Consider the following 27,623-nt stretch of genomic DNA (forward strand, 5'->3'; position numbering starts at 1 on the left):
GGCGGCGGCGGCGGCAGCGGCGTCAGCGGCGGCCCACAGCCCAGGCGCCGGAGCAAGATGGCGGCGCGAGTCCTGCGCGTCGGCGGAGCGGCCTCCCCCTGCAGCCTCCTGCCCGGGCTCCGGTGAGCAGCGCCGCCCTTTCGGGGAGGGGCCGCCGCGGGGCGGAGGGTGCGGGGCCCCCGGTACGGGTCCCCGTCCCCGCCCCGCTCCCTTGGGGCAGGGCCACCGAGCTGAGACCGCAGTCGGCGGGGCCGGGGCGGGCGGAAGCCTCGGCGGGGACAGAGCGCCTTTCCGGCGTGCTCAAGGTCAGGGCGGGGACGGCGCTTGGCGCGGAGGCCACGTCCGCCAGCCGTGCTGGCCCGGCCTGCAGGACCTTGACCCGCATAGTGGCCAAGTGGCAGACGCGAAGGCTGAGACCGCAGGCCCTGGAGTCGGCCTGCCGGCTTCTGGCTGGCCGTCCTGAGAAAGCTTTTGACCCCGCGCAAAGCCTCGATGTCGGCATCAGCAACGGCAGTAGAGATACCATTTACCTCTTAGGTTATTGTGAAGACGAATAGCATCCCGGGTGAGCCCTAGTTGAAGGGGTTGCGGGGATCAGTGAGGAACAGTACTAGGAACAGCCTTTGACGTGCATTTAGAAGTAGGTAGTGGGGCTGGCTGAGTGGCGCTTTGGTTAGGAGTTGGTGTTGAACGCCAGCTCTGAGCAGCAGGGCCCCTATTCGGATCCCACATGTGGGCCAATGACACTGTGCCCTCTGCAGCTAAAATGGTGAACAATAGCTGGACCTGGAGCTGGGCTGCTGTGAGTGGTGGGCGTTGGCTGCAGCCCCTGCTGCAGTGGGCTGCGGTGAACTACCCTGAGTGGCTGGCAGCCAGCGTGAGCCACCGTGAGCGGCTGTCCAGTGGCCAGCTAGTGACTGCCTCACCCGGAAAGAGCACAATGATGATACCAACATGGGCCAGTGAAGCGATGCCCTCCACAACTAGACTGAAGAATGAAAGTACAGCAACTTCTCTGTTCCCGTTCCCCGATTCCCCAATGCTGTTCCCCTCCCCTAATTCCCCAATAAAATTAAAAAAGAAAAAAGTAGGTAGTGGATCAACAAGTATTTACAATTATCAGCACTAAGTAAGCATGGGTTCATGTTTTAACTTTTTTTCTAAACTCAATGGATTAAATGTTTGGTTTTCTGAATCCATCACTTTGATATATCCATGTTCCATTTTCAGCATTAAAAGCAAAAACCCAAAGCCCATACTAACGCATAGATTTGCTTCCTCGTTTTCTTTAATTGGGTAATTTAAATGTGGTGGTTTTTTTGGTCTCTTTTTAATTCGATAATGAGCCCCTAGAAAGTACAGTTGATATTTAAAAATGAAAAAGCGAAAAAACTACTTGTTTGTTAAACTTCTATTGTGGGCCAGGGAGCTTTATATAATATGGCTTATTTTATTAAACCCTAGTAGCAGTGTCAGGTAATTAATGGGATCCGCCTTGTAGAGATGAGGTGAAACCACAAAGGGTGAGAGAGAAATAGCTAGAAAGGACATTTGAGCTCAAGTGTGTCAAGCTTTAAGCCCAGCTCCCTTCCAAGGACTGATGCTCAATTTGTATTTCTAAATTTGATGTTTATGTTTTCAAGTTGATTAACAAATCAACCTCCTTTTATTTTCATTCTGTTTTTGAGCATCTACTGTGTGTCTTATTTTTTTCACACAGGTGATATGAGCTCATGAAATTCATATTTTCTTCTTTGAGCTGAGACTGAATGTGTTCACCCAACATGACTACCTAAAGTGCCCAAGGTCACAAAACTAGGGAACGAGACTTGGACTTGGGTCTGCCCAGTACCCCAACTTCCTGCTGGGGCCAAATGCTCTTGACCTTGGAATTCTTATCTCTATCCAATCTGTTGGCTCTTTCATTGCTCTCTCAGGTCCCGTGTACCTTTTGACTACTCCTTCCTGGGCTCTAGTCTGCCTTAACTGTAGATGTTCTTTAGGACTCAGCCTAGATCCAGTTAATTATCTGATTTTATCAAACATTGAATACAAATGCCTTGGAAGTCCTGTGGAACTGAGCATAATATAGCTATGGTCACTATCCCCAGGAAGTGATGGCAGAGGTAAAAACCCATATAGACTCACAGATTGAAGTATTGGGTTGTCAGAAAAGTCATGACGCATTTTTGCAACGAAAAACAGAAAAAATGCTTCATGACTTTTCCAACAACCCAATATATGCTATGAGAAAATCCAGGAACCTACGACATGACATTATGGAAGGTATCTCGGTGACATTAAGCTGAGACCTAAAGGGTCAGTGTGCATGAAACCCTGAGTGGGAAGGAATCAGGCATTCTGGGAAACCCCAGAAAAGTCTAGGAGGTTGGAACACAGAGGTGAAGGGAAGACAGGTGGCAAGGAGGGGGTGCCAGATAATTCCAAGCCTTGCAAACCATCTTAGTTTGGATTTTATTCTGGGAGCCATGGAAAACATTTAAACATATAAATTCTAATATGACATGATCTGATTTATGTTTTTAAAAAGTAAGTCTGACTTGGGAAAGGGGACAGAATCAAGGGTAATGGCCAACTGGGTGGATGCTTGTGCCATTTATTGAGAGTCGTTTGTTCCGTAGGTATATGAATGCCCGCCATACGCCGGGTGCTGTTGGAAACAGTGAATATGGCACACAAGGTCCTCACCACTGCGAGCTTGTTAGTAATTCAGAGGAGGAGGAACAGGTGTGGGGTGGGAGAGAGCAGTTTTGAACTGGGTAAAGTTTGAGATGGCTGTGAGCTATTCACATGGAAAGGCCAAGTAGGCAGTTGACCTACTTAAACTGTGACTCCTCAAAGGACAGGTAACATTTGGAAGTTGTCAGTACATAGAACAGCAAAATGTAGGTAGATAGATACATGGGCTTTAGTATACTGTTTTGTATTTGATTGAAATGTTTTTTAAAACCATAGGAATGAGTGAGATTGCTTGAGGAGAGTGTGGCTAGAGAAGGGGCTGAGAAACAGAACCTGGGATGTGTCATCATTTATAGGCTGGATATAGGAAGAAGAAAGAGAGACCGGTGAGGTCACTGTTGTATGGCATTGCCCAGGGAAAGGTATTTCAAGGAGGAGTGGTCAACTGTGCCAGCTGCTGCTTTAAGGTTAAGATTACAGAAGAAAACTGGGTTTGCCAACAGGAGTATTGTGGGTGACCTTGCAAGAACAATTTCAGAGGGAAAGGAAGAAGTCTTCCTGGGAGACTTACTTGCTAGCACTTCTTCCTTAGCTCTGCCCAGTGCCAGGCCCAGAGTTCCAGCTACTTAGTGGACATTAAGTGTCCCACAGCTGCTTGAGATGTTTATGTACTCAGAATTCAATTCATCTTCCTCCGCCAAAGCCTGCTTGCTTCTCCTGGGTTCTCTCTCCCCAATGATGGAACATCTTTCATTTAGTGGCTCAGGCCAAAAACCGGAAGTTCTCTCCTAAGTCCATCCCCTCCCTCTCAGCTCCCTCCAGCATGCTTTCACTGTGCCTTCTCTGTGGCCCACCCCCCTAGCTCAGCTCTGGGCAGCATGCTCCCTGTCTTATTGCTGCAGTCCGTCTGCAATGCCACTGTCCGGCTGCTTTTTACACCTAGAATAATTTTGAGAACTTGCTAGGATCACTCCATGTGTAGGGTAAAGCTCCGCTGATGTGACATGATGTGGCACGGTGCACAAGAGCCTGACCACCCTGCTTCTTGCCCTCCCGTCATCTCTTGCCATCCTCCCATACCCTGCTCTGCCTTATTGAACCCTGCTATTCCAGAAATGTGCCATGCAGTGTCATGACTCCGTGCCCCAGACATGTTCCCTGTGATTGGCATTACCTCCTGCCTTGTCCACCCGTCTTTTTTTTTTTTTAATTGTTAGTTTCAGGTGTACAGAACAATGCAATAGTTATCCTTTTCACCCTTCACACAGAAGTAACCTCCCTCCCTCACTACTGCCCTCCCACCCCCGATATCATACTTATCTATTACAATTCCATTCCACCTGTCTTTCTTGTCCTGCAAGACAGAGCCAGAATGCCTCCACTGGACTCCTTGCTTCTCTCAGGCCAGGCCTAACCGTTCATTACTTTGAGCTCCCACAGTGTGGGTGTGAGTCTGCAGTGTCCATGATCACTCTAGCTGTTTACTAATAGGTTTTCCCTGTGAGTCTGCACACACTAGGCATCTGGTTCATCTTTATGGCCACAGAGCCTGGTGCATAATACTTAATGCTATTTAAAGTCGAGTGCTTTATGGAATGTGCTGCCCCCACGCCATCCTTTGTAAAGTGCCACATAACATATATATGAATTTATAAAGACAACTGATTGTGGTGTCTTATTATCCTGTCAGCTATTGTTACAACTGCTTTTACCCCTTTCCATGATTCATCTTGCACAGATAGATGACCTGGGCACTTTAGGCAGCTTTGGTTACCTGACACTCAAAAGATTTCAAGAGTTTGACAGTCAGTTGGGGGTAATGCAGGGCCAAACTGTTTTTCATTTGTCAATTGCTACCAAAGTTCACAAGCAAACACCAATCAGGTTCTTGTGTGTGGCCTGTAATATTGACTAGTTCTTAGGCTTATTTTTAGTTTACAAAACATTTCCATATCTCTAACCTCATTTTACCCATTCTAAAGTATATCCCTTTGGTATTATTAAAATCTGGAACAAATGCTTAGTTGGGGAGATTTGTGTTTGGAAGGCATCCCTTATTAGTAAAAATATTTTGAACTTCATAGATCTAGGTTTATATTTTTATTTTGCCACTTCTTAGCTCAGGTCATAAATTGCCTCTCTGAGCCAATCTTTAACATTTGATAATACCTGCTCTGGTAGATTGTTCTGAGGACTACATGAGATGACGTAGACAAACTAGTCTAGTGCCTAGCAGGCAGTATGTACGTGTAATCCCCTTAAGTTCTAAAAAAGAGAAAAATTACTTTGGAATTTTTCCCCCTCCAGATTTTAGTCTGTCAGTAATTGTTTATATGCTCTCATTTTATAAAATATTAGATGCCATAGAAATTAAATATCAACATACGTACATATGCTTGTGTATGCATTTCTGGAAGGATACATTAAAAACTTATTAGTATAAGTTGCTTTGGTAAGTATTTCATATTTTAAATTCCCAAAGCTGATATTTTTAGAAACTTTCATGGTACCCCTTTCTTAGTTGTTCATAATTGTTATTCCTAAACTCTCACAATTTATTTAACCAAAAAAATTTTAAACACAATTTCTGTTTAGTGAACTTAAAGTCTAAAATAAAGAAAAACAAGAATTATACAAAGTTCCATTAACAAATATTAAAACTTTCTACTTCGTAGAAATTTTATACAATAATTTTATACACTTGCCATTTCGCTTCATGATATTATGCAAATTCTCCAAATGAATCATGGTCAAATTTATTTCAAAATTTATTGACAAAATATTTTTAATTTTATTGAAGTAAATTTTAGCATGATTCATTTGGATAATTGCCTTCTTCAGAATGAGTTTATTTACATAATCAAAGAGTAAATTGAAATCAGAAACAAATACCATATGATTATGGTTTTTGCTAAAGGGCTAATAGTTTTTATATATAATTTATTTTATTTTTAAAAGTTTATTGAAAAAGTAGTTTCAAAAACAATTATTTAACTCTCCTCTCAGGGATCTCACCATTAACACTTTCTTAATTCTATGAAATTTTAATATATGGTAAAAGAAAAATAGAAGAATTTCCAACTTCTTTCTACAAATGCTATTTAAGATTATATCTTTTTCTCCACTTATAAGAAAAATTGCATGACTTGTATTAACTTATTAAGCTTGTTTACTCTAAGCTTGATGCTTTTTAATCTTTGAAGGATTTGAAAAAATACTTTTATATTTCTTGATCATTATTTATAGAAAACATTAATTTTATATTTATATATTTTATGTTTGTTTATTTGTAAGCTTACATCATTCAAAAGTTTTTATCTGGTTTCTAGCTGTTTGTGATGATATTGTATGAATTAGTTTTAATAAAAGAACCTCTTGGGGGAGAAAATTGCTTGTAATGTTTGTTCATTAAAGCAGTAAGTCAATTTTTTTTTTCCAGCAAAAAAAAAAAAAAGAAAAAGGCTGCCATTCACTATTAGTACTTCACTTTGTGTGTGTTACATGCCTGCTGCTTTTTCGACATAATATCTTTCTGAGACATGTGCATGTAGATCTACCTTTTTTTTCCCTCTTAGTTTCAGGTGTACAAAACAGCATAATAGACATTTACACCCCTCACAAAGTGATAACCTCACCAAGTCTGCCAATCATCTGACACCATACATAGCTATTACAATACCATTGACTGTATTCTCTATGCTGTACTTGACATCCTGTACTTTACATGATATGAGGTCTGACAATTAAGTTTGCAAACTCATCCTAGAAAAAGTGCTATATATACCTCATTGCTGAATATCACTACAGTTATCTTCAAAGTACTCCCCTTGGGAAGCTGTGCACTGACGCCAGCACCCAGTCCACCCTTCAAAGCAATTTTGGAACTCTTTTTCTGGAATGGCCATCAGAACTGTCATTGTATTACCCTTGATGTCCTGTGTCATCAAAACGTCTTCCTTTCAATATTTCCTTTATCTTTGGGTAAAGAAAGAAGTCATTGGGGTTCAGATCAGGTGACTAGAGAGGGTGTTCCAATACAGTTGTTTACTGGCTAAAAACTCCCTCACAGACAGTGCCTTGTGAGCTGGTGCATTGTCGTGATGCAAGAGCCATGAATTGTTGGCAAAAAGTTCAGGTCATCTAACTTTTTCACGCAGCCTTTTCAGCACTTCCAAATAGCAAACGTGGTTAGTTAACTGTCCAGTTGGTACAAACTTATAATGAATAATCCCTCTGATATCAAAAAGGGCCAGCAACATTGTTGCAACAAGTTCACAAACTTAATTGTCATACCTTCATATATACATTTTAATTATAGTTGACATTCAATATTATTTTATGTTAGTTTCAGGTGTACAGTGCAGTAGTTAGGCATTTATATAATCTATGATGTGAACCTCCCGATTAGTCCAGCACTCATTTGACACCCTACAAAGTCTTTACAACATTATTGACTATATTCCCCATACTGTATTTCACATCCCTGTGACTATTTTGTAACTACCAATTTGTACTTCCTAATCCCTTCACTTTTCTCACCCATCTCCCAACCCCCCTCTTATCTAGCAACCATAACTTTGTTCTCTGTATCTGTGAGTCTGTTTCTGTTTTGTTTGTTTGTTTATCCTGCCCTTTAGAGTCTACGTATAAGTGAGATCATATGGTACTTGTCTTTCTCAGGCTGACTTATTTCACTTAACATAATATCCTCTAGGTCCATCCGTGTCATTGCAAATGGTAGGATTTCATTGTTTTTTATGGCAGAGTAATACTTCATTGTATAAAGGTACCACAATTTCTTTATTCAGTTATCTATTGATGGGCATTTCGGTTGTTTCCATATCTTGGCTATTGTGAATACAGCTTCAGTAAACATAGGGGTGCTTGTATTTCTTTGAATTAGTATTTTGGGTTTCTTTGGATAAATACCCATGAGTAGAACTGCTGGATCATCATAAGGTAGTTCTGTTTTTAGTTTTTTGAGGAACCTCCATACTGTTTTCCAAAGTGGCTGCACCAATTTGCAATCCCGTCTACCTCATTTTTTTTTTTTTTTTAGCTGAGCCATCCTGCCACCTGTTGGCAGCTCAGCAGCAGCTCAGCTCAGGCCGGGAGTTGAACCGCTGTTGCTCAGAGCTTGCACTGTTGAGCGAGCTCTTAACCAACTGAGCCACTCTGCTGGCCCTACCTCGTTCTTTTTAATGACTGCATTCTATTCTGATTTTGGATATTTCCCAGTTCTTTTGACCAGTTCCTTTAATGGATATTCAAATTGCCTGTACCAGGAACAAGCTGGAAACAAGGTAGTAATGAACGTTCTTGTGCATTCAACTTTGTGTACTTGACTAAATATAGCTGCCTGCAGGACATAACTGCAAGTGCAATTATTGGGCCAAAAGCCTACAGTTTTAATTTTCATATAAGTAATCCCACACTGCCCTCGAGGGAGGTTACACAAATGTGTAATCCCACTCACCAGCATATGGAAGTATGCACTGAAAAATAAACTCATAGACACAGACAACAGAATGGTGATTCCCAGATGGGAAAAGGGAGGAGGGAGAGGTGAAGTGGGTAAAAGGTGTCAAATATATGGTAACGGAAGGAAACTATACTTTGGGTGGTGAGCACAGAATAGAGAAAAAACAAAAATTGAAAAAGGGGGCCGGCCGAATGGCTCAGCTGGTTAAGAGCTTGCTTGGGAGCACCAGCTCTGAGCAACAGGGCTGCGGTTCGGATCCCACATTGAGGGCCAGTGACGCTTGCCCTCTACAGCTAAGATGATGAACAACAGCTCAACCTGAAGCTGGGCTGCCGTGAGCTACATGAGTGGTTGGCAGCCAGCGTGAGGGCTGGTAGCCAGTGTGAGCTACCGGGAGCCGCTGTAAGCAGCTGACCAATGACCGGCGACCGATTGCCTCACCCGGGAAGAGCACCATGATCATACCAACATGGGCCAGTGAAGTGACGTCCTCCACAACTAGACTGAAAAACAAAAACAAAACAGCAATCTATCTACCTGTCTGTTCCCCTTCCCTGATTCCCCAATGCTGTCCCCCTCCCCCCAATTCCCTAATAAAAAAATCTTCAAAAAAAAAATAAAAAAAGGAAAATAAAATTTTTTTTAAAGAAACAAAACAATACACAGATGTCAAATTATAGTCTTGTACACTTGAAAATTATATAATGTTAATGTTACCTCAATAAATTAAAAAAAAAGTTTGTGGTTAAAGTATAGTTTGTTACTTCAGTCAAATTTATGCTCACTTTCTGAAAGCCTGTATAGTAGAAATTGTCATGAGATAAAGACCAGCAAATTATATGTTAATGAAGTTTGTATTAGGTTTTTTTGACAGTTAAAATTAGATTTTAAGGTTAGTTTAGGGGTAAAATAAAATATTTTTAAACACAGAATTCATTTCTCTGTATATTGCTTATTCTGGTAAAGTATAGGTAACAAAGTTTTCAGTTCTAGTCTTTTTTATTTTGGGGGGAATTGGGGAAGGAGAACAGCCAAGCTGTTTTCCTTCAGTCTTAGTTATGAAGGACACAGCTAGCTCAGCTCCCAAGTCCAGTTGCCATCCGGCCGCCTGTAGGCAGTTCACAGCTGCTCAGCTCAAGGTGCAGTGTTCAATCTTAGTTGCAGGTGAGCATAGCCCACCATCCCATGCGGGAGTCGAACTGGAAACCTTGTTGTTAGGAGCACGTGCTCTCTCACCAGCTGAGCCATCCTGCCACCTGTTGGCAGCTCAGCTCGGGCGCAGCTCACTGGCCCATATGGGAATCGGAACTAGCAACCCTGTTGCTCAGAGCTTACGCTCTTAACTGAGCCTCTTGGCTGGCCAGTTTTAGTCATTTTTAAGGTGTACAGTTCGTAATGGCATTATACATTCACATTATTGTGCAACCATCCATCTCCAGTAAATTTTCATCTTCCCAAACTGAAACTGCCCATTCTCCCCTCCCCTCAACCCCTGACAACCACCTTACTACTTTCTTTCTCCATGAGTTTGGCTACTCTAAGTTTCCATGTATATTTTTTCTAAGTCAAAAATTGCTTTGCAGGAGGGAAAAACATATAGCAGAAATTGCAAAGATAAACATGAGACCTCTGTTAAAAGAGCCACAGTTACTTCTTTTACACTTTGCTCCTGCTGTTGAGAGCACACATAGTGGAAAGCAGACGTTTTGTGGTATCCTGGGTTCTAGAACAGTGTCTAGAATAGGTGATCAAGGCATGTTTGCTGAATGGATTGATGAATTTATGAAAACAGTGTACTATATGACACTACCTAAAGACACTAAAATCTTTGTGCCTCTGATGAGACTCAGATTTTTATGTTTGTTATACCATAGGAAATTGACGTCTTCCAGTAACAGACCTCGAGAAGACAGCTGGTTAAAATCCTTATTTGTCCGGAAAGTTGATCCAAGAAAAGATGCTCACTCTAATCTCCTAGCCAAAAAGGAAACAAGCAGTCTATACAAATTACAGTGTGAGTGATAGGTCTGCTATCTTCATAGTTGACTTTTTTCCCTTTGTTCATAAGTTTATCATTGAATTTTATTTTGTTTCAGTTCACAACGTTAAACCGGAATGCCTAGAAGCATACAACAAAATTTGGTGTGTATACCAAACTATCCTTTCCTTGGGGAAAAATGATTTTAGTATTTGTTGGTTCAGGTAACGCTTGATAGCAGAGTGAGATCTTTGTTCCCTCTTATTAAGACTGAAGGTTCAGAGCCTCTTAAATTGAGCTCTGTGTGGGATTACCAAGGGCATTTTGACCTTAGGACTCATACAGCTAAATCATTACATAAGCTGTCAAACTCTAGAATGTTATTAGACCCTTAAAGTTGGAAGGAACCTTGCAAGGCTGTCTAATCCATCAAGTCATCCAGTGCCTGAGTCCTTTCTGTAGACCCTCCTGACTGCCTCTGCTTCAATATAGTCATACATCCCACCTCTGGACAGCTGTAGTGTTAGGAATTAGAGCTCATGTCCCCGTGACCTCCATTGTTTCCAATTTTACTTCTAAGTAAAACTGCCACATGGGAATCCTGTGTGTATTTGAATGTTTCTGCCATTTCTTCTCAAATCTTCCGTTCGCCAGATTCTCATGATTTGAAATCTATGTGTTCTTACAGAATTTGTAAACTTTAAGGCTAAAGAGAAAATTAAGTGTATCAGTTCTTAATAGAAATAGTATTTTAATGATTAATTCTGAGCAAATATAATTTAAAAGCATTTATTTACCTTTAACATCTACTTTCCTGAGAAAACAAATTATTTTTGTCACCAGAATCTGCATAATTTTCAGAAGCAAAACTCTGTTGTTTTGTTTTTAGAGGTGGTTTGTGCAGCACAGTTCTCTTTATGAAAATACGTCCTAAAACAAAGTAGGTGCTTATTTCTAAGTCTTCTCTCATAAAATGAAATTATTTCTCTGTGCTGGTGTTGCCCTGGATTATCTTCCTGTCTTCTTGTTATTGCTTCATCTCTTGTCTCAGATTTCTGTTTGTGCTTATTTGGATGTCTTGCTCTCCCTTCAAACTCAACAGGTGGAGTTACCTTGCTCTCCGAACTCCGTGTGTGTGTCACTCACCTTGGTTTTATCTCACCCTTACCTTAGTTCTTTGTGATCAGCAAGTTACGAAGGGCTATGCATTCCTCATTTGACACATATCTGGTTCTCTTTGCTTGTTTCCTCCATCTCCCTCTTCCAGCCTGTTGACCCCATTTCCAAGTAGCCTCCTTTCTGACTTCCTTATGGGCTCATAGCTGCACCTGTACTCCACCCATCCTGCAAGCCATTACCCCAAAGTTTGCCAAATCTATCTGCTTGAGTGCTGTTTTCTCCTTCATTGTGTTTTGTTTTGTTTTTCCTCTCTGAAACTTTCAGTAACTCCCTGTTTCCAGTACATAAAATTTTAACTCCTGCCTGGTTTGTAGGGGCCCCAGTAATGAGGTTCTCCCCAACCCATCCATTTCTGGGTACAGGTACTACCTACCTTACAACCTCCATTCAGATCAGGTCAGGACTTTCAAGAGCATGTTTGGGGCCCTGAACAAAGAGGATTGGAACAGTCCATATATGACTTCGTATTAGTGAAAACCCCATGTCCGGTCTTCAGGCCTTGGTCCCTTCCTGGAGCCCACCTGGACGGTTTGTACCGGCTTCCTTCTTCCACATTGGCTCCAATTTCCTACTCATAGCATACAGCAAAAAGGAAGCCCATTTTCATTTTCCCAACATAACCCATCTTTCTTCACCCTGATTTCCATGAATCCCCTGTTAGTTCTGAACATAAGTCTTCATGAGCCAGTACAGTGACAACACCATGTGTATTTTTTGAAGAGTGGCATTTACTTTTATGGGCTTTTAGTGAGACAAAAGACCAATTGACCTTTCCTCTGTTCACTATTAATATACACCCAGTCCTGGTGCCCCGGCATCTGGTGGTGGTCACTAGCTTAGTACCACTCAGTGTCAGCAAATAATTTGAACAGGTTCCATTTATGATCCTTGACATCCTTCTCATCCATGGTCGAGTCTGTATTATACTTTTTCATCATAGTTTTTCTATTCAAAAGCATGCAGGCTTTAGCTTTTCTCTTGATGTGGCACAATTATGTCTATTCCCTTTGCTTTTTCCTATAAATTAGAATCTGTACTACAGGATGGTTTCCATGGAGCCAAGCTCTGACATCTTTTAAATTAATACACTGCCATTACCTATCAGTGCTTTGTCTGTACTCCTGTCTACACTCCTGTACACACACTCTTGGGTGATGGACTAGGTGGTATGTTCATTATTTAATGCTTTATGTTATATCTTTAACTTGGATTCTTCTGTCATGTTGATGCCCTTTGGAACTATCAGGATGGAGTCGCTTCCAGACTGTTGTGTTCTGGCTCTGGCTTCTCCCTTTTAAGGCCAGCGCATTCTCTGTCCCTGTTACCTCTGCCTGGTTGTGCCACTTGTGTTGTCTCCCCTGTCTTAAACATTACTTTCTTCGCTTTCGTATTTTTTCCATGTTCTTTTTCTACTATTCCCATTTCACTCATTCTTCCTATCTTTGAAGCCAGCAGAACTTAGCTTTTATAAATACCACCATTCTTAAGTATTTCTTTTCTTTCTGAAATGGCAAATAGTAGACCCATAGTATCTGGAATCTTGGTATCATTAATTCTTTATCATTTTCATCACTGTACTTGAGTTGCTTATAAATGTTCTGGGTAGTTGGGGGTATATCAGAAACCTAAGCTTCTGATAAGTGGGATATCAGAGGAGAACAGAATTCATTCAACTAAAAGGTTAATTCTGCATGTTGTTTTATCATAAATATATTCTGAGGTCAGTTGTCAGAGCACAGAGTAGATGGCCTTTTTCTTGTATCATGTGTTGTCCACCTGGTATAATTTTGTTGGTTAGTGTTGCTCTTTCTTCTCTTTAAGTCAAGAGGTGTTGCCAAAGATTCATGAAGATAAACATTACCCTTGTACTTTGGTGGGGACTTGGAACACGTGGTATGGCGAGCAGGATCAAGCTGGTAGGAAGCAGAAGTCTTTGGAATACACTTACTCCTTAAGCCTTTACTGTAACAAACAATATTTAACTTAATGCTTGTTTTTATAATCAAAGCTTTCCAAATTTCAGTCTAGTTTTATGGTTGAAGTAATTTTCCAGTAATTCATTGTGAAAACTTACTATTTTTAATGTTTCAATCTGTTATTGAAACTTTATCATGTAACTCATAGGCCAACACATGGCACATTTCAGCTTTGTACTGTGCTAACATGCATATGTAAACTATTTTCAAGGTAAGAGTATCATGAAACTCTAAATGTATGTTATCTTTTAAAATGTATTCCAGTCCACCTCTGGAGGTATGAAGGAGGCTATCCCGCCCTCACGGAGGTCATGAGTAAACTCAGAGAAAATCAGGTAATGATTTTCAAAAATGTTTACTTATTTAAACTAATGATATAGTAGATGTTAGTACAGAATTAAATGACTATTCTGTCATCAATTTTTTTAACATTAGTAAACTGTTAGTGTTTTGTAATAAAATTTATTGTTTGAACTCTTGAAATTGTATTCAAATATAAAGTAACCAGTTGTAATACTATTAAAATAACAGTTCTTATTGTAAAACTCACTTGTACTTTGAAATTGATAAGCTGGTAAGTCAGCATGGTAGACACAGTCAGCCCTGGGTTAGCTGACACATCCCTGCTTTAGGAACCTCGGACTGACTTTGCTGTCCTGCCCCTCCCTTCACTAAGTGCATGTCAAACAGCCACACGTGGTTAGGAAAGAAAACCTTTTGTATAGTTTCCCAGTCCAAATATAAATGGCTTTTAAATTATTTGATGTTTTGTAGTCTCTACCTCTTTTAGGCTATCAAACACTGTTAGGAGAACCTAAAAAGTGGGAAATTAAATTTGTTTATATTGTCATATAAATAATTAGGATGACCATGTAGCTCATCATCTAAACCTGGACACTTGAGAAAGAAAGGGAATGCTAATAGTCGTTACGCCAGTTTAACCAGATATAAATTAGGACTGTCTCAGGCCAGGTGAGGCCCTATAATATATTCTATTATAGGAGGAACATAAATGTTACTAAAGTGGGCTTATGTATAAATGTTAGATTTCATCATCACAGTTTTTTACTCAAAGGAATTTGTGGAATTTCGGAAGGCAAGAAGCAACATGCTTCTCTCTAGGAAGAATCAGCTGCTGTTAGAATTTAGCTTCTGGAACGAGCCTGTTCCACGGTCAGGACCTAATATATATGAACTCAGATCGTACCAACTCCGAGTAAGTACTGAAATATGAGTTAACTGTCCCTCATTCTTCTGCAAAGAAGCATGAGCACCGCTTAGTGCTGACCAGAAAAGTTGAGTGTACATTCTGTGATACATGAGTATGTGTCAGGCATTATAATTTCATGGGCTTGTTTTCTCCTGTATCCAGTCCTTCTCTTATTTCCTTTTTTAAAAATCATCTTCTTAGTTTCTCATTCCTTCTCTTCTGCTAAGCTTTCTCATCGTTTATAATCTTATATATCATATGTGTTATTTGACATTTTTCCATATAGCATTTCTGTTTTTTAAGAGGAAAGACCTAAAATGTAGGACTAGGTACAATATGTAGCATCTATTGTAATTGAACTAGAGCAACTAATAAATGTGTGACTGTTGAGTAAATTGTACAGCACCGTAAGATTAAAAGGGAATAAATAATATTTTGTGAGACTTTCTAGATGTTTGTTCATTAAGTGACTACTAGAAAGAAAGTCCCAGATAGCAACATTATTAAAAGGAATACATATCAGTAGATTTCAGTGGTCTAACACTCACCATTAAACTGGAAAAAAGAAAGCAATGTCCTTATTAAGTATACTTAAATTGAATTTTTTTTTTCTAATTTCACAGTAAAGTCTGAATGGGTACCAGAGTTTAATCATGACTTAAGTCATGGGCGTAACTATGGTTGTGATAACTATAATTGAACGACTTATTATATATGTAGTCTGCCTACATGAAGCCATAGAATATTACTCCCACTATAGGTTAGGTATGAATACAATGAATAATATTTTTTGTTACATTTTTTACTTGTTACATCTCACATTATTAAAAGTTAATTTTTAAGTTAGTTTTGTCATTTGATATTTTTACACTGCTATTCCATATTTCTTCACAAAAGAACTAACAAACCAAAATTCAAATTTTTTTTCAGCCAGGAACTATGATTGAATGGGGCAATTACTGGTGAGTATATTACTAAATGGTGAGTTTGTAAGTCTTATTAATAAATATTAGGTCATAGTGTTAATTCTAGGAATAAAATCTGGGGATAATGCGATGATTTGATACTCGACTGTTGTTTTGTTTGACATTTTTATTATGAAAATTTTAAAACATATACAAAACTAGAGAGACTAATACCATGGATCTCCCCCTTACTTAGCTTCAGTAATTATCAACACGTAGCCAATCCTGCTTAGGTCTAACTCCCCCAACCCAGATGTTTGGGATGTAAATCCCAGACAACATACCATTTCATCCATAAATATTTCAGTATATCTCTCTAGGAGATAAGGACTTTTTTTTTTTTTAACAAAACCCAGTGTTGCATGAGGTTATTTCACATTTTTCTTGGACATTATGTTTTCTGAAATGTTGCTTTTGTTATGTAAACAGAGCACCACAATGATACTTAGCTACATTTTTTGTTATTTGTAGTTTAAGTAGCAAAAAAGCAGTTTTCCCCAAACCCATCTACAGATTCAACACAATCCTAATCAAAATCCTGGCTTCTCCCTTCACTCCCTTCCCCCTCTGCCTGGTAGTTTAGACCCCATGCCCAAAAACCAGTCTTTCTGCTAGCATTTTTGGCTCAATAAAACCCAAGATTAAATAAAAAGAAAAAAAATCCCAGAAGGTTTTGGAAATACAAAGGACCCCTAATAGGTAAAACGATCTTTAAAAAGAAGCACAAAGTTAGAGAACTCACACTTCTTAATTTCAAAACTGACTGCAGAAATAATATAATCAAGACAGCATGGTACTGGTGGTATAAGGACAGGCATACAGATCAATGGAACAGAATTGAAAGTCCAGAAATAAACAGTAACATATATGAGCAGTTAGGTTTCAACAATTGTACCAAAGCAGTTCAATGGGAACAGGTAGTCTTTTCAACAAAGGATGTTGAGACAACTGGTATCTTTGGAAAAAGATGAATTTAGACCCCTACCTCACTTAATATACAAAAATTAATCAAAAATGAATTGTAGGGCCGGCCGAGTAGCGCGATTGTTAAGAACTGGCTTGGGAAGCCTGAGGGCCCTGGTTCGGATCCCACATATGAGGGCCAGTGACACTGCCCTCCACAGCTAAGATGCTGAACAACAGCTCAACCTGGAGCTGGGCTGTGGTGAGTCGCCGGTGACGGCGTAGGCTGCAGCCCCTGTGGCAGTGGGTTGCCATGGGCTACCGTGTGTAGCCAACAGCCAGCGTGAGCGGCTGTCCAGAAGCCAGCGACTGATGTGCCTTGCCTGGGAAGAGCGCAATGATGGTGTCAACTGGGGCCAGTGAAGCAGCGTCCTCCACAACTAGACTGAAGAACAAAACGACAACAACTTGTCTGTTCCCCTTCCCCCAATTCCCCAGCGCTGTTCCCATCCCCCCAATTCCCCAATAAAAATCTTTAAAAAAAAATGAATTGTAGACCTAAATGTAAGAGCTAAATATAAAACTTTTAGAAGAAACATAGGAGAAAATCTTTGTCACCTAGGGTTAGGCAATGAGTCCTTAGATATAACACCAAAATCATGATCTACGAAAGAAAAAATCTGATAAAATGCAATTCATCAAAAATAAAAACTTTTGTAATTCTGGATGTATATTCAAAAGAATTCAAAGCAGCATCTCAAAAAGACATTTGCATACCCATGTTCATTGCGGCATTATTCACAGTAGCCAAAAGGTGAAAACAACCCAAATATCCATCAACAGATGAATGGATAGAGAAAGTGGGGCCTTTTGAGCTCCTCCTTTTGTTCAGCCCACACCAAACTCTTTGGAGTGTACTTTCTCTTCTAATAATGGCCCCTGAGCCATTCTCTACTGCTCGGGCCCACTTCTCTAGGGTTGTCGGAAAAGTCATGATGTATTTTTTCTATGTTTTTCAGAGGTCATTTATTTATATAAAGAACAAAAATCAATGATATATTGCCCGTTTTGTTCGATAACATTTTGCCATCTTTCAGTGAGCTTCATAAGTCCTCGTTCATAGAAGGACCTGTCTTTATTTGCAAAAAACTGAACAAGGTGCTGATTTACAGCCTCATCTGAATTGAACGTTATACCACGCAAGCAGTTTTGAAGAGAATGAGACAAGTGGAAATCTGACAGCGCAAGGTCAGGCGAGTATGGTGGGTGTGGCAACACATCCCATCCAAGCTCCTGTAATTTTTGACGGGTGATCAGACTTGTGTGTGGTCTCGCATTGTCGCGATGGAATACAACTCCTTTACAATTACCGAGCTCTGGACGTTTCTGGATGATGGATTTGTTCAAACTGTCCAATTGCCAACAGTACACATTTGAATTGATTGTTTGGTTCCTTGGTAGGAGCTCGAAAAAAACACCACCTTTAAAATCCCACCACACTGAGAGCATAACCTTCCTTTGATGAATGTCTGCTTTCGATGTCATTTGAGGTGAATCATCACGTCGGGACCAAGATCGTTTGCACAACACATTGTAAACAATCCACTTCTCATCACCAGTTATCAGTCACTTCAAGAAAGAATCGTTTTCCTCACGTTTAGTGAGCATATTGCAGATGTTTATACACACCGTCAAATGAACTTCTTTGAGTTCATGCGGAACCCAAATATCGAGCTTGCTTACATATCCCAGCTTCTTCAGGTGGTTGTGATCACTTGAATGAGAGATGTTCAATGTTTCTGCAGTCTCTCGTGTCGTGTAACGTGGGTTTGACTCGATCAATTCCTTTATTTTGTTGTCATCAACCTCGGTGGGCCTCCCTGACCGAGGAGCGTCGTTGAGAACAAAATCACCAGCACGGAATTTTGTGAACCATCGTTGGCACTGGCATTCTTATAGAGCATTGTCACCATAAACTTTATGCAACTTCTCACAAGCTTGACGTGCATTCTTCCCTTTATGGAAGTAAACAGTAAAATATGGCAAAAATGCACAGTTTGGTCTTCCATCTTCAACTTGTTGTAAAGTCTACGAAACTCAACCAAATCACTCAAATTTTTTTTGGAATGAAGCTGGAACTGTCAGCTGTCAAATGACATAGCAATAACATAGATGCGAATGACCCTAGTACTTTAAAAAATGAACTAATGCCATATGTTGCAAACATGCATCATGACTTTTCCAACAACCCAATATTTTTTTAAAAATTAGAAAGTCAGAAGCATTGAATTTGTATTTTGGCACATAGGTAACTATTGTAAGATGGTGATCTCTTCAGTACATGCTTCTGATTACTACCGGCTAAAGCAAGTAAGTTTTCTTTGCCTACTGCAACTAAATTAGAAAAATTCAGAATGAAATGAATAATCCTGATATTTGTCACTATCAATGAAAGAAGTTTTTTCCCTCTGAGTAGAATCAGAATGCACGTTAATGTGATTTGATTAATTTCAGTAACTTACCAATCAGATTTGTAATTTTTGTGAAGATATTGATCATTTCATCTTAAATGCAAAGGTTAAGGAATTTAATATCATTTGGGAGTAACCCATGCAGGCAATAGCAAGAGATCCCTCCTTGACTAGAAAAGAACCTGAAAGCTTGGGGTCCAAAGCTGAGCCAAAGTGTGCAGAGTGGCGTTAGGGAAACTGGCTTCATCACTCCCATCACAGGTTTTCCCCCTCGGAGATGTTCTGATTCAGTTGATGTGAAAATCACCTCCAGAAAGAGAATGCACTAGTCAAGCCGACTCAGGTATCGTCCCTAGAGAGTTGTCTGTCACTATAGACGTTAGTAGATTAGTATACTCATTCATATGCCTCCAGCTCTTACTTTTAAATGAATTAGAATGAATCCATCTTCCCAAGTTCTGTCAACTCGGACCCTGATATGACAGACTTCAGTCCAAAGCCTGGGCAGTGGTGATACAATTTTTTTCAACTTTGATTCTAGAAAACTGCTTTCAGGAAGATATACATTTTAAAAAACATTTTTAGGGTTTCAGATGCATCACTAAATATAAAAATAAAGTACCTGGAACAAATATGAAAGAAGGTGTTCAAATTAAAGAGCTGATAACCTTTCACAAGAGGAAATCTTAAAAAGGAAAGTTTAAGACATACCAAATTTTAAATAATTTAATCACAAATTCATGTTATACACATAGACACAACATGTATACACACTTTCTTCCACCCGTAGTACATAATGAGTGTCATTTGGTATTCTCTAATGGTTTGCTCTGGTAAAAAAAAAAAAAAAAGGCAGCTTCAGTTTGGTAGTGATGGTAGTGATGGTGTATTGCCAAAAAGCTCCACTTTTAATGGCTCTCTGTTTTACTAGAGGTTACAAAGTCCTCTTTGTAGTTCAGAGAACTCGTGTTTCTCAGAGGTCGCTGTGGCTGCTTTGAAGGTGTGCTCTCTTCATCTCTTAAATCCCATTCTCAAGGTGTCCCTGTTTCCGTGTCACATCTTGGGTGTCCTTGTATCCAGGTTCCCTCACTTTCTCACAGCATGTTTTTGGAGAAGCAATTTTTAAGTTTACTGGTTTTGTCCTCTGCCAGTTTTCTTGACTTTATGTGAAGACTCAGCAGTGCAACTGTATATCCTCATGTTTTCATTTTAATAGTCGCTAATTACTGTCCCCTTCTCACAGAAATGGCTGGCATAGTTACAGAAAGGTCCATTCACATTTTACATACATTCAAATGTTACATCTGGCAATCAAAAAAACAATTAGTCATATTCTGAAAAACTTGCTCAGTATGGAGGAAATTTTCTGATCCTTTTTAACATACCTATTCTATATCTGAACATTTTTTTTGTTACAGGGCTCGTGCAATTCGCTTCAGACAGGACAATAATGAAGCTGTTGGAGGATTCTTCTCTCAGATTGGGCAGTTATATATGGTGCATCACCTTTGGGGTATTTATATTTGTCCTTCATTTTTGTGTTACTGGAATGTCACGGCTCATCACTAAAGTTGTACTATACAGTAAAATGTATCTCAAGTCAGTAATCTTAAACACTGTTGCAAATTCAAACATCACAGATGAAAGGTAAGTACTGGACTATCTAGAACAGGAGGTCAGCAGCAAAAGCCCATAGACTCGTGGAACATGGTAAGCTGATCGTCCAAGGGGGTATAATGGTGAAAGGAATAAAAGAGGTGAAGTGAGCAGCCACGGGAGAGGGAAGATGATAAAGCTACTGAGTGCCTTTCACAGAGCGGTCCCAACCTCCCTTTCTAGATGCTTCCCATTGCTCCCTCAGAGACAGTGCTGCATTTTACTCTGAGAGACAGCTCCCGCACGCAAACTCGCGGCCTGCCTGGGTCTGGTTCCATGGTCCCAGCGGCCCTTCTCCTGCCTTTTCCATCTCTGGTGTCTTTCAGGCCTGACTCAGATGACTCCCCCTTTCCCCAATGAATGTCACTCTCCTGAGCGAAGTTGTCACAGCTGTGGCTATTTGTTTGTGTCTGTCTCCTTGCTAGAACAGGAACTGGGTCTCAGTAATAGCTTGGTGTAAATACTGCCTGAACATTCTAGGCACGTTTGTAAATGGTTATTAAAGTTTAAAAAGTATAACTTGTTTCCAGACCATATCAGTTAACTAAGGTGTTAGTTTGACCTGTTTGGTCCCACCAAGCACCACACCCTGTCTGCCTGGTGTGTTAGCCTGTCAGACTTACAAAGGTAAGGTGACCTGTCCAATGAGGGATAGAGCAAACATCAATGGCATGCCACGAGGCAGTGTGTGATCAGTACACAGGGAGTTATATTCAGGGTGCTCCTGACACTTAAAAAGATGTAAAGATACCTGTATTGGGGGGGAGATGAATAAAAGGTGGAATATTAGCTAGACTTCAGGATCTAGAAGGGATTGACATGGAAAGGTGGGAAGGAAAGGCTGGAACAATGATGGAGACAAGGGAAATTACAAGAAAGTGCTCAGAAAACTACAAATAGTTCAGACTGGCTGAGTGGTAGAATATCTGCCAGGGATCTAAATCTGGGTAAGTTGACACAAGAAAAGTGTACATTGTGTTGCTGGAACACAGCCCCCCAAACATTCGAGGTGTGGGGAGGAGACCTCCCCCACCACTCACTGCTTGGACCAGGTACTCAAGTTGGCTGCACACACAGGACTTCCCTGGTGTTTGGCACCTGTGTCTTGTGAGGCAAAGATTGAAGACCCTGCACCAAAGGACGGAGCTGCACAGGATGTCGGGGCAGCACTGACCTAGGGCTTTCTCACTAGCTGGCATTTGACCTCTTAAGTATGTGTCCCTGCCTTTTAAAAAAGATTATACTAAACCTAATTTTACCTTTAAGGGTTTGAGGTTAGGGCGAAGCAGTTTTCATTTTTTAAATAGTGGATGTTCTGTCCAGAGGATATAAACTGAAAACTCAGACCTCTTCCCACCCCCTTCTCTAAGCCTGGAGAGGCCTGAGCATGGCTTCTGCACGCACTCCCAGACATGTTCTGTAAGAGAGTGAGCACAGGGACTGATGTGCCAGGCAGAGGTCAAGCCATGCATGCGCTCCTTCCTGTCAGTGCCACACTGGTCTGGGTAGGGACACAGTGAAGGAAGCTGGGATGGCAGGCAGGCCGAGGTGAGCGCAGGGCGGAGCCCTTAGTTCAGCCCGTGGGGCGACTCAGGGCTTCACAGCAACAGCAGGACAAGCCCACCAGGGTCCTCCACACACAGGTGCAGAAGCCGGGACAGTGTGGTACGTCAGCGTCCCAAATGTTCACTCCTAACTTCATACTTTGTAGAAAAAAGTACTGAGACATGCAGAGATGGATTCTCAGTGCCTGCCTCTGAAACTTACCTCACTTTCCCACATTTTCTTAGAGAAAGAACCAGCATTTCATATTAAAGCAAAATGAATAAAAATGATGAGAAAAATTCTGTAAAAAAGAGCAGGATGGCAATATTTATCTAAGGCAAATTGGAAATTCACAGAGCATAAAATGGACTAAAAAATCATTTTATTGGGTTGTCGGAAAAGTCATGACGCATTTTTGTAACGAAAAACAGTAAAAAATGTCATGACTTTTCCGACAACCCAATAAATGATGTATGTACAGTATTTTCTAATGACTAAAATCAGTAACTTATTATATACTTTTAAAATGATGTAACCTTCAACAAATTTAATGTACAGATATAGCCACTTTTTATTTCGATTAAATGCTTAAGCACTAAGAAAAAGAACTCATATTTGCCAGGCACCTCTACTCTGTTGGTTACTTTACGCATCATTCCCTGAATCCTTGGAACCACCCACCACAGATGAGATACCGTGATTCGTAGTCAGTAATAAACCAAGCAGAACCCACAGCTATTCTGCAGCTGAGACTGGCGCAGACCTTGGCATGTCTGCCTTCCGAGCACTTGGTGCCATCCCTCCCCTACCCTCCTTGGAGCCTGGCCCCATTCATGCGTTTGCTCCACCACCACCCTGTCGGTGCCTCCTGCCCTCAGTTTATGAACAGACTCCGGTGCCTGCCATCTTTAAAAGATTCCTCAACCCAAGTGTCCATCAACGGGTGAGCAGATAAATAAAATGTGCTGTATACATATGATAGAATTTTAATCAGCCATGAAAAGGAATGAAATTCTAGTACATGCTAAATACAACATGGACGAATCTCGAAAACATTATGCTAAGTGAAATAAGCCAGACACAAAAGGAGAAATACTGTATGATTCCACTTATATATAGGTACCTAGAATAGGCAATTTCATAGAGACAGAAGGTAGAATAGAGGTGACCAGGGGATGGGGGATATGGGGAATTTTTTTCAATGGATAGTTTTAATTTGAGCTGATGAAAAAGTTTTAGAGATGGAGGTAATGATGGTGGCACAATATGAATATACTTAATGCCACTGAATTGTACATTTTAAAATGGTTAAAATAGTAAATTTTATGTGTATTTTACCCAATAAGAATTTTTAAAATAAAACTAAAAAGGACACCCCAGCCTGTGTTCCCTGCAAGGGGAGCAGCTCACCACACAGTGTACCTGTCATGTGCCTGACCTCAGTGACAATGTTGATGCTTGTCACATGAATGTTAGTGATGTTTTCCTCCCGGGGCTGAGAGGTAAAACATTTATTTTCCCTTCTATTTATCAGCATCTTCAAAACTTTATATAATAAATTATACTGTTACTATTAGAGGGAAAATTTGTCTTTAGATGGTTAAATTGCTAGGCCTACAAGAGTAGGTTTTCTCCTAGTGAGAAGGAAGTCCCAAGGGGAAAATGTGTATCCCAAAACAGAAAGAACTAAGGGAGGGATCCCTGGGTCAGTGACCTTTCAGTCTTGACTGAAACGGACACTGACACTGTCGAGATGCTTAGGAAGCATCTCCCTGGTGAGTAGTTGGAAGGGTCTTGCCCAGTTTGGGATTCAGAAACCAAGGCACCCAGGTGAGATACCTGTGAATTCTACCATATGACACCCAAGACTGATTGATACCTTTGACCATGCTGTCCCCATCACCTGGAGCACCTTTTTTCCCCATTCCTATATATTGATGATACCCTTTGCAACCTTCAAGACCCACCTGGTCAAATCACATCTCCCAGCAGTTCTTCCAGGCTCCTCTCTCTTCTTGTGGACTCTGTTCTCAAGGACACCACAGCACTCAGTAGGGACTGACTTTGCTTTTACTTGTATTTTCTTTCCACTGCATTGAACATTTCTCTCACCCGGATCTTTGTAGTGCTTTGTAAATGTGGAGCAGAATCTAATCTAATGTAACTCATCTGTGGCCTGGCAGTTTCTGGTTATGAATTTAACGTGTTATTGAAGAAGTTTGCTTCGTTTCTAAATGTATGTCTGGGATCCACTAGACCAGGGGTCTGCAAACTTTTGAGACAGAAGAGCCAATCCTGTCCCTCATAACAAGTTAAAAATTATTCGACAGCCATAAAACAAATGAAATCACCATTATGTGAATAATATCCTTTAAAAATTTTATAAATGAAACTATGATAGTTTTATTTCATTTTCAGTTTTACTTCAGAGCTACATGTACATACCCAAAGAGCCGCATGTGGCTCGCAAGCCACAGTTTGCCGATCCCTGCAATAGACTACAAAACTTAAGAGCACCTTGTTTTTTAAGAGTGGATTGTTTTGCTTCTCCCACAGGGCCTAACAGTTTTTCTCAGAATAACCAGCTCACAATTATCGCACCTTAGTACTAAATTCCCAAAGTAATCTCTGAGAAAACTAGATGAGCAGCTGAGTCAGTACTTAATGGATGTACTAGTGAGATGTACGGCATTGTATTTAGTGTAAATCTTTCTTCTGTGTGGTTATTTTTAGCTTACAAGGATCTTCAGACGAGGGAAGACATTCGGAATGCAGCATGGCATAAACATGGCTGGGAAGAATTGGTGTATTACACAGGTAACATTGTAATAGGCATAAAATATTATTCTTGTCTTACTCTTTTATGATCTTTTTCCTTGCAGCTAATATGTTGTTTTTTTAAATAGTATGTTGCTCCAGATGTAAATTATAAGTTTGTGGGGTAGGAAGAAGTCCAGTTTTTCTTTAATAGTTACATGACCTTATTCCAGTAAAAAAGAGTATTCATTCTTTCAAATATTTATGTTGTCTGGTACAGTTTTCAGACCCTTGTATGTTGTAAATTTCATGTCATTGCTTTCGTACATTTCTGCATTCTCTGAAAATTTTCAACGTAAAGTTTTTCTAAGCTTTCCCTGTCTCATCAGAATTGTTCACTCAGAGAAACACTACAATTTAATACAGCAATTAAAAAGTAATTTTGAAGTTAGGGACAGGGTTAGGGTTAAAGACAGGGTCAGGGTTATGGTTAGGTTAGGGTTAGGGCTAGGGTTAAGGTTAGAGACAGGATAAGAGTTAGGGATAGAGACAGGATAAGGGTTTTAAAAAAAAAGTAATTTTGAAAACTGATGTTTAGACTTCCTGTTTGAATTTGTATGTACCTACACATGCTTGTGTACTCACATAGATACTATGAAATCATGGTTGATTTCTGTAAGAAAACATATCAGCTGATCACAACCCCGCAATAGCAATACAGCAGTAAGTACCAACCATGTTGCATGTCACATATATTTAAGCCCATGTACTACCAAGAAAATCAAAGAGTAATTTGTTCTAGAAAGTAGGTATTTTTGTTCAAAAAGGTCATAATTGTATGTGACTTTGTTGCTTATTCTTACACTTTCATCAGTTCCCAGAGGCTAGTTTTACTCAGCAGTGAATTTTAAAGTACAATACATCTGTTCCTTTGTATAGGATAGTCAAATGCAATATTACTTGGTTTTATATAAATTTTAGTTTGTTCAAAGAACCTTTTGAGAAAGCAAATTTTTCTCACAATACAAATTTTCCTACAAATGAAACACATCTGCAGATTCTGTTTTAATAACATCTGAAAGGATGCTATCATTATTATTGTCTGTTTCTGCCCCTGAAGTCAGTCGTACATATTCCAACATTTTGTTCTGTGATTTCAAGCTCCACAGCTTCTGAACATTCTCAGCAACCTGTGTGCTAATGTGTATTTACCGTAATCTATTTAGAAAAGAGCAAGCACAGTAATCTTAATCTTATTTTCAGTTCCACTTATTCAGGAAATGGAATCCAGAATCATGATCCCACTGAAGACCTCGCCTCTCCAGTAAAGCTACAGAATTTAGATGTGCCTACTGTCACATAAATTCATGTGACAAGTATTTGTCATGAATTACTTTTAAATGTATATCAAGTGAAAATCACTGAAATGTAAACTGCTGTATATAGCTTATAAGAGACCTCTTTTCTTTAAAATTTACATAGAAGGAAACTATCAGTTTGACTGATTGTAACCATACTCTGTAGTCCTCTTTGAAACACCCGTTTGTTGAAGATACCTAAACCACCCCTCCCCACCCTCTGAGAAAAGAGGGCTCAAATTAAAATTTGAATGAGCTCTAAATAAGAATCTATCCATGAAAAGTTAGGCATTTCTTTATAAAAGCAAATCTGTTTTATACTTACAGATTTTTAGACAAATTTCTTGTATCAGGAAGAAATACGAATTTTATCATGTATCTCTAGCAGTTTTTTTGAGTCTCAGACTAGGAACAAATTATGAGTATACCCAGTTTCTGAATATGTTTTCATTCACTCTCATTTTCAGTCAGTTGGCATGGTAAACAATGTGTGTTATGGGGCCAGCCGAGTGGCTCAGTTGGTTAAGAGCTCGCTCGAGTTTGAGCTCTGAGCAACAGCGGTTCGATGCCTGGCCCGAGCTGAGCTGCCGCTGAGCTGCCAACAGGTGGCAGGATGGCTCAGCTAAAACAAAACAAAACAAAAAACAACAACAAACAAACAAAAAAATGTGTGTTACTAAGCTGGTAGTGGCTGCTAAGGTCCATTTAATCAATAATTCAGTCTTGACATAGAATGTTGTGATGTCTCCGTATGAGAGGGGAAATGGCTTGAACCTGTATGTCGTATGTGATTGTGAGATGAACACCCTGAATAGCACTACTTTTTATTTGTAATATTTTTCTGTAAAACGAGAAGCACTAGAATAAGAGGTTTTATTTTGTGAAAATCACTTGTGACCTCAGACTTTCTCCAGGTATCCATGATCATCTATGGGGGGTAGTGCATGTTGAGATTTAAATTGGCATCAAGCTGCAAATTTGTATAGCTGTTTGATTTAGTTTTTTGAGTGTGCTGATTTTGTGACTAATCATATAAACGTCCTGTTGAAATGAAAAATTATGTCTGACCCTCAAGTTAAATAATTTGTGTAAAGTGTGAATAAATCTCATATCAAATGTCAAACTCTTACATTTGAATGGTTTTCTCCAAGAACATATAAAAGTCAATAAAATCCTCTTAATTTTCACATATTATGTGTTTGCAATCTTTCTTATGAACTTGTGCTGAGAATGACCATTGCTCTTGAAAAATAGCTTGTCCAAGCACAGTGTGCATATGCGAGTCAATGGAGTAAAACACTAAATAAGCTCACCAACCTGTCCCTTGGGCCACAGCAGGGTGTTACAGTGAATGGGCCCTGGTCACCTGTGCAGTGTCACGGTGTTACGGGAAATGGGCCCTGGTCACCTGAGTACAGTGTCATGGTGTTATAGGAAATGGAC

General features: G+C 40.0%; 1 protein-coding gene across 4 annotated transcripts; it reads left to right on the forward strand.

The window, feature by feature from the left end:
* Positions 1–6: 6 nt before the first annotated feature.
* On the forward strand, positions 7–26,443 carry NIPSNAP2 (nipsnap homolog 2). Of its 4 annotated transcripts, none has more exons than XM_019632136.1 (10): positions 7–122; positions 10,057–10,196; positions 10,279–10,324; positions 13,161–13,255; positions 13,580–13,650; positions 14,391–14,531; positions 15,456–15,487; positions 20,283–20,377; positions 24,799–24,882; positions 26,086–26,443. In XM_019632136.1, the coding sequence occupies exons 1-10, from the start codon at positions 58–60 to the stop codon at positions 26,148–26,150; spliced, it is 834 nt and encodes a 277-aa protein (XP_019487681.1). In that variant the 5' UTR covers positions 7–57; the 3' UTR covers positions 26,151–26,443. The 4 variants fall into 4 exon arrangements, with proteins under 4 accessions (XP_019487681.1, XP_019487683.1, XP_019487684.1 ...); XM_019632137.1 differs by lacking the exon at positions 7–122 and adding an exon at positions 7,945–8,003; XM_019632138.1 differs by lacking the exon at positions 14,391–14,531.
* Positions 26,444–27,623: the final 1,180 nt, after the last annotated feature.

The sequence above is a fragment of the Hipposideros armiger genome, unplaced genomic scaffold (assembly GCF_001890085.2).
Source record: "Hipposideros armiger isolate ML-2016 unplaced genomic scaffold, ASM189008v1 scaffold_1083, whole genome shotgun sequence".
Classification (NCBI taxonomy): Eukaryota; Metazoa; Chordata; class Mammalia; order Chiroptera; family Hipposideridae; genus Hipposideros; species Hipposideros armiger.

Bases quoted from the DNA above. Each gene is read 5' to 3' on its own strand.
- NIPSNAP2 (XM_019632136.1), top strand. From the start codon at position 58: ATGGCGGCGCGAGTCCTGCGCGTCGGCGGAGCGGCCTCCCCCTGCAGC. The intron at 13,256-13,579 runs GTAGGAAGCAGA...AATGTATTCCAG, and splicing joins TGGCGAGCAGGATCAAGCTG to TCCACCTCTGGAGGTATGAA. The intron at 20,378-24,798 runs GTATTTATATTT...GGTTATTTTTAG, and splicing joins TATGGTGCATCACCTTTGGG to CTTACAAGGATCTTCAGACG.